Here is a 15,779-nt window from a genome sequence, read left to right as displayed (position 1 = left end):
CCTAAACTTTCTCGAATATTTTAATATAACACTACGGGGGATGGCAACTCGGGATATAGACTTCTAGACATGATTTTTAATCCATTTTAAATACTCAAATTTTTTAAAATAGAATATAATCTCGTAGAAAAAAGAAATGCACAGCAAGTGAACGCTAAATAAAGATGTGTATAATAGTGCGCAATATTATTAGTACTTTATAAATTTAAATGCGTTTTTTGAGAAATCGGTAATAGAGTAAATAAGTACTTCCGGTCAACAGAAATTACTCAAAATTTGACAGAAGGTAGAGAATTAGATCTTTTACTTACATATCAAATTTCATTTATCTATCTGAAACAGTACTCAAGTTATAGGCTTTTGAAAAATTCAAAGTAGAAAAAGTACCACTTCCAGTTATCGGCAATCGCTCAAAAGTTGATACGGATCTACGATTTTGATAAAATACTTATATATGAAATGTCATCAACCTAGCTGTAACGGTACTCAAGTTATCGTGTTTACACACACACACACACACACACACAGACACACACACACACAGACACACAGACATACGGACAAGATTGCAAAATTATGTTTTTCCGTATCAGTGAGGTGTAAAACCTCGAGATTTGTAAAAATCTCGATTTTTTTTGCACGATTACAATACTTTCTCTATACTTCGTATATACGAGAAAGTAAAAAAGGTAAAATAATTATTTTAAAGCGCTTTACATTTATTACCTTCCAGGTAAACAATTAAAATCCAATAATAATAATAATTATATCCTAAAGCTACTTCAACACTTAGTGAGATCAAAGTAAACATGACATCTATGTGTGCTGTTCATATAATGGACAAAATGTCACCAAGGTAAACATGACATCTATGTGTACAGTAGATTCAGTATACGGTACATCAAATGTAAAACTACATGTAAATAAAAAAAGCGAGTTTGTAGGAGCTCGGGTCTATCACAGAAAGCAATTGAAAGCCTTTTAAAAATAAACTGTACGGATAAAATGTAATTTGTAAAAGTCCAGCCAATCAAACTATGAGTAAACTCATCACTTGACTGTTATGTTTACACCCTGACTGTCCTAAAACACAAAGATGGGAAAATTCAATTCATGAATTGCAGGTGTCAATACAAGTGTCAATACAAGTGTCAATACAAGTGTCAATACACGTGTCAATACAGGTGTCAAAACAAGTGTCAATACACGTGTCAATACAAGTGTCAATACAAGTGTCAATACAATTGTCAATACAAGTGTCAATACAAATGTCAATACAAGTGTCAATACAAGTGTCAATACAAGTGTCAATACAAGTGTCAATACAAGTGTCAATACAAGTGTCAACACAATTGTCAATACAAGTGTCGATACAAGTGTCAATACAAGTGTCAACACAATTGTCAATACAAGTGTCGATACAAGTGTCAATACAAGTGTCAATACAAGCGTAAATACAAGTGTCATTACAAGTGTCAATACAAGTGTCAATACAAGTGTCAATACAGGTGTCAATACAAGTGTCAATACAAGTGTCAATACAAGCGTAAATACAAGTGTCATTACAAGTGTCAATACAAGTGTCAATACAAGTGTCGATACAAGTGTCAATACAAGTGTCAATACAAGCGTAAATACAAGTGTCATTACAAGTGTCAATACAAGTGTCAATACAAGTGTCAATACAGGTGTCAATACAAGTGTCAATACAAGTGTCAATACAAGCGTAAATACAAGTGTCATTACAAGTGTCAATACAAGTGTCAATACAAGTGTCAATACAGGTGTCAATACAAGTGTCAACACAATTGCCAATACAAGTGTCGATACAAGTCTCAATACAAGTGTCAATACAGTTGTCAAAACAAGTGTCAATACAATACAAGTGTCAATACAAGTGTCAATACAAGTGCAAATACAAGTGTCAATACAAGTGCAAATACAAGTGTCAATACAAGTGTCAATACCAGTGTCAATACAATTGTCAAAACAAGTGTCATTACAAGTGTCAATACAAGTGTCAATACAAGTGTCAATACAAGTGTCAATACAGGTGTCAATACAAGTGTCAATACACATGCCAATACAAGTGTCAATACAAGTGTCAATACAATACAAGTGTCAAAACAAGTGTCAATACAAGTGCCAATACAAGTGTCAATACTAGTGTCAATACAGTTGTCAAAACAAGTGTCAATACAATACAAGTGTCAATACAAGTGTCTATACAAGTGCCAATACAAGTGTAAATACAAGTGCAAATACAAGTGTCAATACAAGTGTCAATACAGTTGTCAATACAAGTGGACATACAATTTAAGTAAGCATACATCTACACACGAGTGAGACGATTACATAGGTAAAATTTTACACCTGTTTGTGTGAGGTCAGCATGTTGACACAAGTGGTGTCGTGAGGTTGTCACGTGACTAGATGTATTATAATGTTGTCACGTTACTAGATGTATTGTAAAGTTGTCACGTTACTAGATGTGTCGTAATGTTGTCACGTTAGTAGATGTGTTGTAATGTTGTTGTGACGGTAATGTGATTCTACCGCCACCCTGTGCTCCGCCTCTTCCTCCCTCTCCCCCCCCCCCCCCCCACCGTTAGACTGTTCAGTCGCTAGATCTACATTGTGACTCATCCCAAGCCGAAAAGGCTTATGGGACAGGCCGTCGCTGGTGCGATATTAGGGCCGGTAACCAATTAACTCGGTCTTTCTACCCCGACCACTGCCCTTGCTCAGCGCACCTGCACGCTAACCCTCACCCTGGGTATAAGCGTCCAAGAAATTAGGAGTTATCGCTTCTTAACAGAAGGTATTTGATTATTTTAAAAAAACTAGAAATCTATAATATCGACCTTAAGTGTCATAGTTTTATTGTCTGCATTTGATGTAATTTTACTATTATCTATATTGTTGTAATTTTCCCTCAACTTGAGTTGTATTGAATGAGTACCTCTCATTACTATATCCCACAACATTGTTCTATCCTACACATGTAACTCTAGTTATGTTGTTTATGTTAGCAATATTTAGTAGGCCATGCCTTCTATTTACAGCGTTCTAGGTCGGGGACCAATCATTCAACTCACAACTGCTATTTTCACAGACAAGGCGAGCGCATGTGTACGCGCTGGAAGTCTCAAGTTTTATAAGTTATGTAAACTCTATATGTGTAATGAAAGTTTATAATTAAGACATCACATTCGCAAAACAAAATTTGTAATAAATTTATAAATAACCTTCTAGGTTATTAGCGTTATTATTTTAATATCAGTAACTGTTGTACTGTATTCCCGGTAGAGAAGCGGCACAGACCCTCCTACCGGTTGAATTTACAGGTTTTACTACTATCACGGTACAAATATACTATTTTACCGTTAACAGTTGTCACGTGACTAGATGTGTTGTAATGTTGTCACGTGACTAGATGTGTCGTACCTGGTTATTCTCATTTCAATCTGATTTCCTGACTCTATGACGTGTTGCTTGGCGTCATCATGCGTCATACAGTGGGCGGGGTGGTTGTTAATGGCCTGTACCACGTCCCCAGTCCTGAGCCCACAGACCGACGCCCTACTCCCGGGATTGACCTACCAAAACAATGTTAGAGGCTACAGATCAGCTGGTTGTACCCACGGGGTATGTCCCCACCCCCCCTCAATGTCTAGTTTGTCGATCACAACATACAGTTCATCGAACTACCATAAACATAATACATAATGTGTACATTTTCATATGTAGTGTAATATGTTTTCAAAGTAAACTATCAATACTATGATATCTAACGCGACAAATATTATCGGGAAAATCCAATGTGAGATTTATTTTTGGGAAATCTTAACGTATGTTGTTTTTGTAGAAAATGTTGACGTGTGTTGTTTTTGTAGGAAATGTTAACGTGTGTTGTTTTTGTAGAAATGTAGAAAATGTTGACGTGTGTTGTTTTTGTAGAAAATACAACTGCTAGGAAGGAAGAGGGTTCTCTGAATATCGGCTTACATTGTATCCATGTTATACACTCTCACAGATACTAACAATAAATAAATAAGTATATATATATATATATATATATATATATATATATATATATATATATATAATGAAGCAAAGGCCAGCATAAAGACCGTACCCACCGTCTGTATAGAGAGAGGGGTGGAGAAATCTGTGCCTCCCTGAAACCTGAAGCCCCAGTTTGAGGTGACGTCATCTTTGGTCAGGTGAATAGTCACTTCCTGTTGCTGGACGTCCGCCATTGTCTCAGCTGGTCAAGTGGGTCAAGGTCGTATGCTGACACTGAAATACGTTTGTAGCAGATTAAGGCACAGGTTTAGTCCGAGTTATGGTTATAAGGCTTGTGTGAGAGAGAGAGAGAGAGAGAGAGAGAGAGAGAGAGAGAGAGAGAGAGAGAGAGAGAGAGAGATAGAGGTAGAAATAAAGAGCAAGAGAAAAGAGTAGTAAAAGCAGCTGACCTCTATAGCTGCTCACACAACTCACTGTGACAACAACACGCACGACAGCTGATTTGTCGACATGATCTATTTATAGACATGAGATTTTCTAGGAATATGTTAACCATGGGAGGTAACTACGGAAAATAAAACTGCTGAGAGTATTCGCATTGTCTCCCTTACAGAAAAACTAATGCTGTAAAATTTATATTCGAATCTTTTGGATCACTTCGTTTAGAAAATAACAGACTTAGTAGCACTGATTTTTTAATGTAACGCTTGGTATAGCATTTCTTTTTGATCAGTTAAAAAGTACAAAGTATATATATATATATATATATATATATATATATATATATATATATATATATATATATATATATATATATATATATATATATATCTGGCATCTTTTATAACGATTAAATGACACAGATTTTTCCTTTAAAATATTAACAAATGGATATTATTACTTTCAATCCCAAAATATTAAAACATCTTGCCTGTAGAAAAGAGAAATCTGTCTAATTAAAAGTTATGTGAAGATTGTCTTGTAAGCCACGCCCGTAACAAGACGTGGTGACGTCACATCTTGTTGGGTTTTAATATTTCTAGTTGTAGATCAGGGGTCTCCAAACTACGGCCCGCGGGCCGGATGCGGCCCGCGATGTCCTATCATCTGGCCCGCGGAGATCTTTTTGTCCACGGAAAAATCGTTTGTTGGTGATGGCTGAGGAACTTTGCTCAGAAAAATGAAAGACATGCCTGGAAGAAACTGGCCCCAAAACTGAAATTTGATAGTTAATGCAAACTAAAAAGTTTGAAGACCCCTGTTGTAGATTATTTAATGTCAACTTCATTTAGAGAAATGAATAATAGGGGAAAATACAACAATTCTTAAATCCTTTACAGTGGCGTAGCGAGGTCGGGTGACACCCGGTGCGGCACTTAATGGTGTCACCCCCCCCCCCCCCAGAGGCGTTGCGACCCTTCCCGGGGACACACTTTCAAGCTTTCGATTTGCACCCCCCCCCCCCTCCTCAAACTTTCGATTTGCACCCTCCCTCAAGTTTTCGATTTGCCCCCCCCCCTCCTCAAACTTTCGATTTGCACCCTCCCTCAAGTTTTTCTCTATATATTTTTTGCCTTGGTGTCACCCCCCTAAATGGTGTCACCCGGTGCGTTCCGCACCCCCCCCCCTCGCTACGCCCCTGAAGCTTTTAAATGCACATATTTTGTCTTACATATTTTAAAGATCAACATTTCTAATATAGAAAAAAACACCTGTGTTTTATTTTCATTTAAGTGCATAAAAGCTTGTTAATTTAAAGGTTTTATATTTATTTTAGTTAACACTTTTAATCTGTGTGTTTCTGTCTCTCACTTTTTAGTTAACACTTTTAATCTGTGTGTTTCTGTCTCTCACTTTTTAGTTAACACTTTTAATCTGTTTGTTTCTGTCTCTCTCTTTATTTTAGTTAACACTTTTAATCTGTGTGTTTCTGTCTCTCTCTTTATTTTAGTTAACACTTTTAATCTGTGTGTTTCTGTCTCTCACTTTTTAGTTAACACTTTTAATCTGTGTGTTTCTGTCTCTCACTTTTTAGTTAACACTTTTAATCTGTGTGTTTCTGTCTCTCTCTTTATTTTAGTTAACACTTTTAATCTGTGTGTTTCTGTCTCTCACTTTTTAGTTAACACTTTTAATCTGTGTGTTTCTGTCTCTCACTTTTTAGTTAACACTTTTAATCTGTGTGTTTCTGTCTCTCTCTTTATTTTAGTTAACACTTTTAATCTGTGTGTTTCTGTCTCTCTCTTTATTTTAGTTAACACTTTTAATCTGTGTGTTTCTGTCTCTCACTTTTTAGTTAACACTTTTAATCTGTGTGTTTCTGTCTCTCTCTTTATTTTAGTTAACACTTTTAATCTGTGTGTTTCTGTCTCTCACTTTTTAGTTAACACTTTTAATCTGTGTGTTTCTGTCTCTCACTTTTTAGTTAACACTTTTAATCTGTGTGTTTCTGTCTCTCTCTTTATTTTAGTTAACACTTTTAATCTGTGTGTTTCTGTCTCTCTCTTTATTTTAGTTAACACTTTTAATCTGTGTGTTTCTGTCTCTCACTTTTTAGTTAACACTTTTAATCTGTGTGTTTCTGTCTCTCACTTTTTAGTTAACACTTTTAATCTGTGTGTTTCTGTCTCTCTCTTTATTTTAGTTAACACTTTTAATCTGTGTGTTTCTGTCTCTCACTTTTTAGTTAACACTTTTAATCTGTGTGTTTCTGTCTCTCACTTTTTAGTTAACACTTTTAATCTGTGTGTTTCTGTCTCTCTCTTTATTTTAGTTAACACTTTTAATCTGTGTGTTTCTGTCTCTCTCTTTATTTTAGTTAACACTTTTAATCTGTGTGTTTCTGTCTCTCACTTTTTAGTTAACACTTTTAATCTGTGTGTTTCTGTCTCTCACTTTTTAGTTAACACTTTTAATCTGTGTGTTTCTGTCTCTCACTTTTTAGTTAACACTTTTAATCTGTGTGTTTCTGTCTCTCACTTTTTAGTTAACACTTTTAATCTGTGTGTTTCTGTCTCTCACTTTTTAGTTAACACTTTTAATCTGTGTGTTTCTGTCTCTCACTTTTTAGTTAACACTTTTAATCTGTGTGTTTCTGTCTCTCACTTTTTAGTTAACACTTTTAATCTGTGTGTTTCTGTCTCTCACTTTTTAGTTAACACTTTTAATCTGTGTGTTTCTGTCTCTCACTTTTTAGTTAACACTTTTAATCTGTGTGTTTCTGTCTCTCACTTTTTAGTTAACACTTTTAATCTGTGTGTTTCTGTCTCTCACTTTTTAGTTAACACTTTTAATCTGTGTGTTTCTGTCTCTCACTTTTTAGTTAACACTTTTAATCTGTGTGTTTCTGTCTCTCACTTTTTAGTTAACACTTTTAATCTGTGTGTTTCTGTCTCTCACTTTTTAGTTAACACTTTTAATCTGTGTGTTTCTGTCTCTCACTTTTTAGTTAACACTTTTAATCTGTGTGTTTCTGTCTCTCACTTTTTAGTTAACACTTTTAATCTGTGTGTTTCTGTCTCTCACTTTTTAGTTAACACTTTTAATCTGTGTGTTTCTGTCTCTCACTTTTTAGTTAACACTTTTAATCTGTGTGTTTCTGTCTCTCACTTTTTAGTTAACACTTTTAATCTGTGTGTTTCTGTCTCTCACTTTTTAGTTAACACTTTTAATCTGTGTGTTTCTGTCTCTCACTTTTTAGTTAACACTTTTAATCTGTGTGTTTCTGTCTCTCACTTTTTAGTTAACACTTTTAATCTGTGTGTTTCTGTCTCTCACTTTTTAGTTAACACTTTTAATCTGTGTGTTTCTGTCTCTCACTTTTTAGTTAACACTTTTAATCTGTGTGTTTCTGTCTCTCACTTTTTAGTTAACACTTTTAATCTGTGTGTTTCTGTCTCTCACTTTTTAGTTAACACTTTTAATCTGTGTGTTTCTGTCTCTCACTTTTTAGTTAACACTTTTAATCTGTGTGTTTCTGTCTCTCACTTTTTAGTTAACACTTTTAATCTGTGTGTTTCTGTCTCTCACTTTTTAGTTAACACTTTTAATCTGTGTGTTTCTGTCTCTCACTTTTTAGTTAACACTTTTAATCTGTGTGTTTCTGTCTCTCACTTTTTAGTTAACACTTTTAATCTGTGTGTTTCTGTCTCTCACTTTTTAGTTAACACTTTTAATCTGTGTGTTTCTGTCTCTCACTTTTTAGTTAACACTTTTAATCTGTGTGTTTCTGTCTCTCACTTTTTAGTTAACACTTTTAATCTGTGTGTTTCTGTCTCTCACTTTTTAGTTAACACTTTTAATCTGTGTGTTTCTGTCTCTCACTTTTTAGTTAACACTTTTAATCTGTGTGTTTCTGTCTCTCACTTTTTAGTTAACACTTTTAATCTGTGTGTTTCTGTCTCTCACTTTTTAGTTAACACTTTTAATCTGTGTGTTTCTGTCTCTCACTTTTTAGTTAACACTTTTAATCTGTGTGTTTCTGTCTCTCACTTTTTAGTTAACACTTTTAATCTGTGTGTTTCTGTCTCTCACTTTTTAGTTAACACTTTTAATCTGTGTGTTTCTGTCTCTCACTTTTTAGTTAACACTTTTAATCTGTGTGTTTCTGTCTCTCACTTTTTAGTTAACACTTTTAATCTGTGTGTTTCTGTCTCTCACTTTTTAGTTAACACTTTTAATCTGTGTGTTTCTGTCTCTCACTTTTTAGTTAACACTTTTAATCTGTGTGTTTCTGTCTCTCACTTTTTAGTTAACACTTTTAATCTGTGTGTTTCTGTCTCTCACTTTTTAGTTAACACTTTTAATCTGTGTGTTTCTGTCTCTCACTTTTTAGTTAACACTTTTAATCTGTGTGTTTCTGTCTCTCACTTTTTAGTTAACACTTTTAATCTGTGTGTTTCTGTCTCTCACTTTTTAGTTAACACTTTTAATCTGTGTGTTTCTGTCTCTCACTTTTTAGTTAACACTTTTAATCTGTGTGTTTCTGTCTCTCACTTTTTAGTTAACACTTTTAATCTGTGTGTTTCTGTCTCTCACTTTTTAGTTAACACTTTTAATCTGTGTGTTTCTGTCTCTCACTTTTTAGTTAACACTTTTAATCTGTGTGTTTCTGTCTCTCACTTTTTAGTTAACACTTTTAATCTGTGTGTTTCTGTCTCTCACTTTTTAGTTAACACTTTTAATCTGTGTGTTTCTGTCTCTCACTTTTTAGTTAACACTTTTAATCTGTGTGTTTCTGTCTCTCTCTTTATTTTAGTTAACACTTTTAATCTGTGTGTTTCTGTCTCTCTCTTTATTTTAGTTAACACTTTTAATCTGTGTGTTTCTGTCTCTCACTTTTTAGTTAACACTTTTAATCTGTGTGTTTCTGTCTCTCTCTTTATTTTAGTTAACACTTTTAATCTGTGTGTTTCTGTCTCTCACTTTTTAGTTAACACTTTTAATCTGTGTGTTTCTGTCTCTCACTTTTTAGTTAACACTTTTAATCTGTGTGTTTCTGTCTCTCACTTTTTAGTTAACACTTTTAATCTGTGTGTTTCTGTCTCTCACTTTTTAGTTAACACTTTTAATCTGTGTGTTTCTGTCTCTCACTTTTTAGTTAACACTTTTAATCTGTGTGTTTCTGTCTCTCACTTTTTAGTTAACACTTTTAATCTGTGTGTTTCTGTCTCTCACTTTTTAGTTAACACTTTTAATCTGTGTGTTTCTGTCTCTCACTTTTTAGTTAACACTTTTAATCTGTGTGTTTCTGTCTCTCTTTCTCTCCCCTTCTCTCCCCTTCTCTTTAAATATTTCAAAAAACAGCATCCACACACGTCAACAAAACAATCGGCCAGACCTTGACCTTGGCTTTCCAGGAAAATGTTTTGTATTTCCATAAAAACTTTTAAAATACTTACTGTGGTTCTAGCTCAACAAATAATGACGTCACGCATCGGGATCAAATCAATGGCTATAAATAGATTGAATACATTCTTATCAACACGTGACCGAAAGTCTGATAAAGATAATCATATGATATTGTTAACACTAGATAATTGAGACAAAATTTGATCTGTTGGTAACCAACGGGTAGTCGTTTAACCTAAGTGTAGCAATCAAGTAGACGGTTGGAACAAAAGATCATTGATCTAACACCCCACAAGTTTGGTAACCAACGGGTAGTCGTTTAGCCTAAGTGTAGCATTCAAGTAGACGGCTGAAACAAAAGATCATTGATCTAACACACGTCCCAGCATGCGTGAACACATCGTCTGCACGCGTTTCATTAAGTCAAGCGTTGACTCGGTCACCATAGGTTATTCCCCTACCATGTCAGGTTATTCCCCTACCATGTCAGGTTATTCCCCCACCCTGCCATGTCAGGTAATTCCCCCACCCTGCCATGTCAGATAATTCCCCCCCCCCACACTGCCATGTCAGGTAATTCCCCCACACTGCCATGTCAGGTTATTCCCCCCCCCCACACTGCCATGTCAGATAATTCCCCCCCCCCACCCTGCCATGTCAGATAATTCCCCCCCCCCCCACACTGCCATGTCAGGTAATTCCCCCACACTGCCATGTCAGGTTATTCCCCCCCCCCCCCCCCACACTGCCATGTCAGATAATTCCCCCCCCCCACCCTGCCATGTCAGATAATTCCCCCCCCCCCCCCCCCCACACTGCCATGTCAGGTAATTCCCCCACCCCACCCCACTCTCACCTTCCTATCAACTCCCCCCCCCCCCCTTTTTTTTGTGAGTCCCTATTAGACATGTAAGAAAACTGACATTCATAATGTCTACATTTTAACATCTAAAGTACGACTTAAATCTCACCTGATAGTTTAACCATCTGTAGCCGTTCATACCTGCTATCCCACGCTTCACTGAAGGTCATTCACACCATAATACAAGACGTGACGGATCTTAACAAGACACATTTGGTTTGAACTTGTTTCAAATCGCAGACCTCCCGCATATTTTCCCACAAATTCCCCGGTCATTGATTGAAATCACGCTAGTGTCCCTTGGTCCACTTTGAATGTAACACATTAAATTTACTTCTAATTTTATTTTGCTGACAGCAGCATGAAGCTAGAGAGTACAACAAACTTTTACCAACAAACACCGACGCCAGCCGCTATAGTCTCTGAATGCCACGACATCGGCTGTTCGAACCAGGAAAACCACGAACTATGACCCAGTTCGTCCCAATATTTTCGGAAAAATCCGATTGATTTGTGATACCGTATTGAACTGTGTGGGTATCAAACTGGTTGGCTACGGGTTGGTACCACAGCTGGGAGAACAGCAGGATGTTATTTGGGTTGCTGAGTGGTTGGAGGTAGTGCCATTTAGATGGTTGGCACATTGTTCGTGGTGTCATTAGATGGTTGGCACATTGTTCGTGGTGTCATTAGATGGTTGGCACATTGTTCGTGGTGTTAGAGAATGAGACACACCACCTTAACACCTGCGTGTGTCCTGTGTGTTCTGGTGATTTTTGTGGGTACGTTGTCAGGTGCCACAGGTAAGTTTTCTTTTAATTACATCAGGCGATAATTGTAGTAATTAGCTGTTTATGTCACAAGGCAATAATTGAAGTAATTAGCTGTTTATGTCACTAGGTGATAATTGTAGTAATTAGCTGTTTATGTCACTAGGTGATAATTGTAGTAATTAGCTGTTTATGTCACTAGGTGATAATTAAAGTAATTAGCTGTTTATGCCGCTATCGACTAGATCTTTAGAACATACACGTGGAAGAGCTGGCGTAATAGGACTATGGTTTGACGCTAAACTGCTAAACCTGTAGAGTTGACGAGTAGTCTTGCGGGTGTTGAATGCAACATTTGCAATACAGATTCGACCTTAAAATTGTGTTTTCTTTCAGGCAGGTTGGAAGAAGCGGTGTTTACAGTAAACAACGTTGATCGTGTTGATGGTGTTGATCCTGGCCACCACAGCTACCGGATGCTAGAGGGCGTCACGGCTACCTTCAACTGTACGGCTACTGGCTACAGGCATGGTGACACGCTCACCATCTCAGTGGGAGCTGGTGACAACTTGAATGTCACCAAAACACACAATTACACAAGTGACATCTTGAATGTCACCAAAACACACAATTACACAAGTGACATCTTGAATGTCACCAAAACACACAATTACACAAGTGACATCCTAAATGTCACAGAGTCACAAACTGTCACATACACCATACACAACGTCACGTGTGCTGATATGGGCACATACACGTGTACAGTGGGACATACAGGACAAAGGTCACATGACATCAACATACATCTACTGATATGGCATTGTGAGTATAGCAGCTACTGCATTAAGGTTTAAATACATTATCTTCACGATTAACTAACACATATACACATTTTTATCAATTCAAAAACAAATATAATATACTTTAAAAAATATTTGTGTAGTCTGTGAAATGTATTTTTTAAAAATCTATCAAGTGAAAGTTGATAAAAAGACGGTCATGTTGTATAATTTCACTAATTAATTAGCCCCGAATGTCTATCTCTCCACCCAGGTCCCCCCCAACTGTGTCGGGTCCAGCACCATCAGCAGACTATCACAGCTGTACCATACAGACCAGCTGATGTGTCCTTCTGTGTCGTGACACACCCAGTTCACACACCCCACCCCCTGCTAAAGATTGGGGACACAACCCTGACCCCAGGGGGAGATGACCCACTGTACATCTTCAACTGGACCCACCTTGGGGGGTTGTACCACACCGTCCAGCTTCACATAAAGAACGTCACTCAGTTCCAGTACATGAACCTAGTGCTCTTCACATCAGAGAGAAAAGTCTTGGCACACAGGATCAAAGTTAGACCAGGTCTGTCTGTCTGTCTGTCTGTCTGTCTGTCTGTCTGTCTGTCTGTCTGTCTGTCTGTCTGTCTGTCTGTCTGTCTGTCTGTCTGTCTGTCTGTCTGTCTGTCTGTCTGTCTGTCTGTCTGTCTGTCTGTCTGTCTGTCTGTCTGTCTGTCTGTCTGTCTGTCTGTCTGTCTGTCTGTCTGTCTGTCTGTCTGTCTGTCTGTCTGTCTGTCTGTCTGTCTGTCTGTCTGTCTGTCTGTCTGTCTGTCTGTCTGTCTGTCTGTCTGTCTGTCTGTCTGTCTGTCTGTCTGTCTGTCTGTCTGTCTGTCTGTCTGTCTGTCTGTCTGTCTGTCTGTCTGTCTGTCTGTCTGTCTGTCTGTCTGTCTGTCTGTCTGTCTGTCTGTCTGTCTGTCTGTCTGTCTGTCTGTCTGTCTGTCTGTCTGTCTGTCTGTCTGTCTGTCTGTCTGTCTGTCTGTCTGTCTGTCTGTCTGTCTGTCTGTCTGTCTGTCTGTCAGATGTGTAAAATCTTGGAACACAGGGTCAAATTTGGAACAGGAAACGTTTTTATTGAAAATGTAGTCATAGCCGTCATAGAGTTAGTTTGACATTGTTAAAGCAGCAATTGAAGAGTAACATATTTATACACATTCGCTCAACTGAATGTGTACACAGTGTACGGCTACTACGTCAACAGTATTGTACATGATGTTTGTGTGTTCTCCCACCCAGACCCCCCTAAACTATACTATTTATCGAAGTGACTCAGTCTTTTAAAGTCACGTAAATCAAGTCATAGAAACACAGTCACGTGGTATGTTAGTTATATTGTTGTGTACATGCAGTCGTGCCTCTAATTTCCGACACTTGATGTGAACTTTCTCTTGACTCTAAAATATATCGTAGTGAACAGTTGTAGTGTGAAGCTAGAGTGATCTGTTAACTTTTTTATCAACTTGATTGTATTTTTTTGTAAGCTTTATGTCATCTACCGCATTCAACAAACTAATTTTACCTCTGGCCAGATGAGAAGATAGAGTTTAATCACCAAGTCGACTACAACAACAGTGAGCTGATTTTAACCTGCAAGGCTACAGGCTACCCAATAGATGTTCAAATCAGTTCGCGTAAAAATCAGACACTTCTTAGTTTAAAAAATAACACAAAGGGCGATAACTCTAGACGTTTAGAGTACGTGGAAATGGATCTGTCGTGTGAGCGCCACATGAGAACGTTCGAATGTCGAGCAACTTCCATCTTTGAGGGTCAGCTTACAGCATCAACTGACGTCAACCTAACATGGTGTAAGTACTAGATGTAATGTGATGTAAGGGTAGATGTAATGTGATGTAAGGGTAGATGTAATGTGATGTAAGTGTAGATGTAATGTGATGTAAGTGTAGATGTAATGTGATGTAAGGGTAGATGTAATGTGATGTAAGGGTAGATGTAATGTGATGTAAGGGTAGATGTAATGTGATGTAAGGGTAGATGTAATGTGATGTAAGGGTAGATGTAATGTTAGATACCTGTGATGTAAGAGTAGATGTAATGTGATGTAAGGGTAGATGTAATGTTAGATACTTGTGATGTGAAGGTAAGTGCAATGTATTATTAAATATCACAGTAGTGCGTATATTTGTAGGTTAGGGGGTCGACCCTTTAGATGCCGTATAGATTGTTAAATCTACTAAGTCCAATGTAATAATATTCAAGCTAATTTACTAAAATATTTCAGGCATATAATAGTTTAGTAAATAAGCTCCATTATTTACTGTGTTTTTATACTTGTTTTTGTTTTTAACTAATTAATTTTTATTTGGTGTACTATTATTTAACTTCGGCTTGCCCTTATTTGTCTTAAATCTATTTTAATGGCCAATCTAGAAACATTAATTAATTTTTTTTCAAATTAGGATAATTGTCAAGTGTATCCTATTAAAAACGAATTCATAGTAGTGTTGGAACCTAATAAAAATAACTAGCAGACGTATCGTTAAAGGCTATAACCGACAGAAAATGTTGATTTATAATGCGTTCAACCACATGGTCTTATTTCCCATGGAAGCCATGTTTGTCGTGAAATTAAGTAAAGTATTTGTTCTGAAATATATATATATATATATATATATATATATATATATATATATATATATATATATATATATATATATATATATATATTGCATCTAGTGTGACTGTTGATGACACGCAGAAAACTAAAATAACACCCAGATTGAGTTTTTGTGCTATTTTTACAACATCTCCCTAGGTCCCATCAGTTTCTGCGACCAAAGTTTTACCGGTGAAGTGAAGGCTGTGATAGGGAAACCTCTGAGGTTCACCTTCTGTGTCGTCTCGGGTTCGAATCTCTCCGCCTCTAGGCTGGTTTATGGCGAGAAGGTCAACATTCAACCAAAACATGTCGACTTTCAATACACCGTTGCCATGGAGATTAGTGACGTTACCAGCCACTACATGAACCGTAACTTGACTTTACTGGCAGACGACAGGAACCTTTCTATATTTATCACAGAAAATCTAGGTCAGTCCACGACTCATGCCGGTACAGCTTTGTGTCGATTGAAGGTAGAAGTGAGCTCAACATTATCAGGTGTTAGAAGGTCATGGCCGTACATCTTATGTTGATTGAAGGTAGAAGTGAGCTCAATATCATCAGGTATAAGAAGGTCTTGGCGGGTCAAACACGATGTTTGGAAGATTGTATTGTCTTAAATGTCAACAGGAAAAGGTGAAAACGGAAAATGTCGCATGTGCAATTTTTTTTTAAATCGATAAATTAGAGACGTTAGCCAAAAATGTTCACATGCACAACTAGAGCACAATAAAATATTGTTCCATGGAATATGATCAAATAGAAATAATTGAGTAATGAGTTTTTTTAAGATTCGGCCCCCCTCCCCC

General features: G+C 36.9%; 2 protein-coding genes across 2 annotated transcripts; one reads left to right on the top strand and one right to left on the bottom strand.

Annotated features, from left to right (window-relative positions):
* Nucleotides 1-649: 649 nt before the first annotated feature.
* On the bottom strand, nucleotides 650-11,140 carry LOC131947829 (PDZ and LIM domain protein 3-like). The gene is made up of 4 exons (XM_059309167.1): nucleotides 10,851-11,140; nucleotides 4,143-4,302; nucleotides 3,448-3,599; nucleotides 650-1,083 (listed from the first exon to the last, which is right to left on the bottom strand). The coding sequence occupies exons 2-4, from the start codon at nucleotides 4,260-4,262 to the stop codon at nucleotides 1,068-1,070; spliced, it is 288 nt and encodes a 95-aa protein (XP_059165150.1). The 5' UTR covers nucleotides 4,263-4,302; nucleotides 10,851-11,140; the 3' UTR covers nucleotides 650-1,067.
* Nucleotides 11,141-11,316: 176 nt separating this feature from the next.
* LOC131947821 (uncharacterized) lies at nucleotides 11,317-15,503 on the top strand. The gene is made up of 5 exons (XM_059309158.1): nucleotides 11,317-11,544; nucleotides 11,908-12,336; nucleotides 12,568-12,879; nucleotides 13,880-14,158; nucleotides 15,127-15,503. Exons 1-5 carry the CDS (start codon nucleotides 11,466-11,468, stop codon nucleotides 15,501-15,503), a joined length of 1,476 nt encoding a protein of 491 aa, XP_059165141.1. The 5' UTR covers nucleotides 11,317-11,465.
* Nucleotides 15,504-15,779: the final 276 nt, after the last annotated feature.

Source organism: Physella acuta, unplaced genomic scaffold (assembly GCF_028476545.2).
Source record: "Physella acuta isolate Inbredline_101_S28 unplaced genomic scaffold, ASM2847654v3 ptg000608l, whole genome shotgun sequence".
Classification (NCBI taxonomy): domain Eukaryota; kingdom Metazoa; phylum Mollusca; class Gastropoda; family Physidae; genus Physella; species Physella acuta.
The sequence above is the reverse complement of the archived record's forward strand: the minus strand, read 5'-3'. Positions and strand labels throughout refer to the sequence as shown.

What these genes read in the sequence shown, in the direction of transcription:
- LOC131947829 (XM_059309167.1), bottom strand. Translation starts at nt 4,262, where the DNA reads ATGGCGGACGTCCAGCAACAGGAAGTGACTATTCACCTGACCAAAGAT. An exon ending in CCCCTCTCTCTATACAGACG is followed by an intron (nt 3,600 to 4,142) that starts GTGGGTACGGTC and finishes TTGTTTTGGTAG; the next exon opens with GTCAATCCCGGGAGTAGGGC.
- LOC131947821 (XM_059309158.1), top strand. Translation starts at nt 11,466, where the DNA reads ATGAGACACACCACCTTAACACCTGCGTGTGTCCTGTGTGTTCTGGTG. An exon ending in TACGTTGTCAGGTGCCACAG is followed by an intron (nt 11,545 to 11,907) that starts GTAAGTTTTCTT and finishes GTTTTCTTTCAG; the next exon opens with GCAGGTTGGAAGAAGCGGTG. An exon ending in TGACGTCAACCTAACATGGT is followed by an intron (nt 14,159 to 15,126) that starts GTAAGTACTAGA and finishes ACATCTCCCTAG; the next exon opens with GTCCCATCAGTTTCTGCGAC.